Source organism: Hipposideros armiger, unplaced genomic scaffold (assembly GCF_001890085.2).
Source record: "Hipposideros armiger isolate ML-2016 unplaced genomic scaffold, ASM189008v1 scaffold_1713, whole genome shotgun sequence".
NCBI lineage: Eukaryota > Metazoa > Chordata > Mammalia > Chiroptera > Hipposideridae > Hipposideros > Hipposideros armiger.
Window position 1 is genome coordinate 64,781 of NW_017733063.1, and position 2,187 is coordinate 66,967.

At 46.3% G+C, this 2,187-nt stretch overlaps 1 protein-coding gene across 1 annotated transcript in view; it reads right to left on the reverse strand.

Annotated features, from left to right (window-relative positions):
* VAV1 (vav guanine nucleotide exchange factor 1) overlaps positions 1–2,187 on the reverse strand; it is a 53,249-nt gene that overhangs the window by 1,368 nt on the left and 49,694 nt on the right. Inside the window, exons 20-21 of the mRNA XM_019634504.1 lie at positions 1,151–1,287; positions 761–826 (exon numbers count right to left, since the gene is read on the reverse strand). Of these exons, the coding sequence (XP_019490049.1) occupies positions 761–826; positions 1,151–1,287 (203 nt within the window). The remainder of the gene's footprint in view (positions 1–760; positions 827–1,150; positions 1,288–2,187) is intronic.

Below are 2,187 nucleotides of genomic sequence, written 5' to 3' on the forward strand. Positions count from 1 at the left end.
CATGAGCAGCTGTCCAGAGGCCAGCAACCGATCTGCCTCACCCAGGAAGAGCACAATGATAATACCAACATGGGCCAGTAAAGCAACATCCTCCACAACTAGACTGAAGAACAAAAGGACAGCAACTAGTCTGTTCCCCTTCCCCCGATTCGCCAACGCTGTTCCCCTCCCCCAATTCCCCAATAAAATCTTTTAAAAAAAAAGAATCACCATATGACCCAGCAATTCCTCTTCTGAGTACAGAACCAAAAGAATTGAAAACAGGGACTCAAAGAGATACTTGCGCACACATGTTCACAGCAGCATGATTCACAGTAGCCAAAAGGTTGAAACAACCCAAGCGTCTATCGATGTATGAATGGAGAAACAAAATGTGATCCATCTATACAATTGAAGATTATTTCATCTTAAAATGAAGGACATTCTGACACCTGCTGCAACATGGATGAACCTTGAAAACATCGTGCTAACTGAGACACAAAAGGACAGATACTGTGTGATTCCACTCACAGGAGGTCCCTAGAGGAGTCAGAGTCATAGAGACAGAAAGTGGAAGGTGATGCCAGGGGCTGGGAAGTGGGGCGATGAGAAGTTAGTGTTTAATGGGGACAGAAGTTGGCAGAACTTTGAGTTTGAAAATGACCTTCCATAATGGGCAGCCACCTCATTATCTCAAGGGTGTCCCCCCAAGCCTGCCCACCCTTGCAGGAACCCCTGGGGATCCCCTTGCCCTCGCTCCGTCCAGACTTGAGGTACTCACGTGCACGTAGGGCTTCACCCTGTTGCAGGGAAACCAGCCAACTTCATTGGTGGCAGTATTCCTGCCCTAAAAAGCCAGAAGGGAGAAAAATGGACAGAGAGGTTATAGGCATCTGCGCATGTGTGTGTCCATCTTTCTACCCAATGGCCACTCCACCTGTCCCTCTCTATCTCTATGGGCTGGATGACCCAGAGAGGTGCCAACCAGTATCAACTTCCTGGGAAGATGGCCAACTCAGAAGAGCCAGGCCAGCCCCAGATCTCTGTCTACACCACCGTCCCCAGGTGCCTCCTCCAGACCAGCCTTCCCTTGCCAGAGTCTCTGGGTCACCTATACCCATGATCCCACTCTAGGGTCCTTCTCCATCACTCCCACAGCCCCAGCCTGTACCTCCCACCAGTTCTGTTCAGCCTCGGCCTTAGTGAGCTCCACGATGTCTCCAGGATTGAGCCGTAGAAAAGGTCCAAAGGCTCCCGGGGGTGGAGGCAGCCCATAGTACTCCTGGCACACCTCCATCTTGGGCAGCCCTGGAGGGAGGAACGGTGGTAGCACAGTGCGGTTGGTATTCAGGGATTTTCAAACCTGAATCTTGCCACCCACCAGGATGGCAAAAATTAAAAAGACTGACAATACCAAGTGGTGGCCAGGGTAGAGAGCACCTGGGACTTTCCTATGTTGCTCGTGGGAATCCACTTTGGAAAATCATTTGGCAGTATCTACTAAAACTAAATAAATGTCTACCTTGTGATCCAGCAATTTGCCAATAAAAATGAAGACACATGTCCATCAAAAGTTACAGACAAGAATGTTCACACAGCAGCTTGATCCGCAACAGTGAAAAACTGGCGACAAACCAAATGTCCTCAATAAAATGGATAAACAGAGTGTGATATAATCATGCAATGGAATACTATACAGTAATGAAAAAGAACAAGCTACTGCTACAAGCAACCACATCAATGGGTCTCACCAACATTATGCTGAATAAAAGAAGCCAAATACAGTAAGAGTACATACTGTATTTGCATGATATCACTTTTATGAAGTTCAAGGACAGAGTCTATGGTGACAGAGTCAGATAGTGGTTCCCTCTGGGAGGTAGGTGGATACGATTAGCATAGTGTATGACCACCAGTGCTGTCCCATAAAACTTTCTGTGATGATGGAAATGTTCAACAATCTGTGCTAGCCATTGGCCACTGAGCACTTGAAAGGTGGCTAGTGTGACTGCATAAAAGGATTTTTAAGATGAGTTAAATTAATTTCAGTTTATATTGGGCAGTGCAGATCTACAACAATGGAAATGATCTGAGTGTTGGTTACATGGGCAGAAATTCATTGAGCCTACAGTTAAGATTTAGTCACTTAATACACCTTACAGTATGTATTTTCTATCTCAATAAAAAGTATATATGATGGGGCTGGCC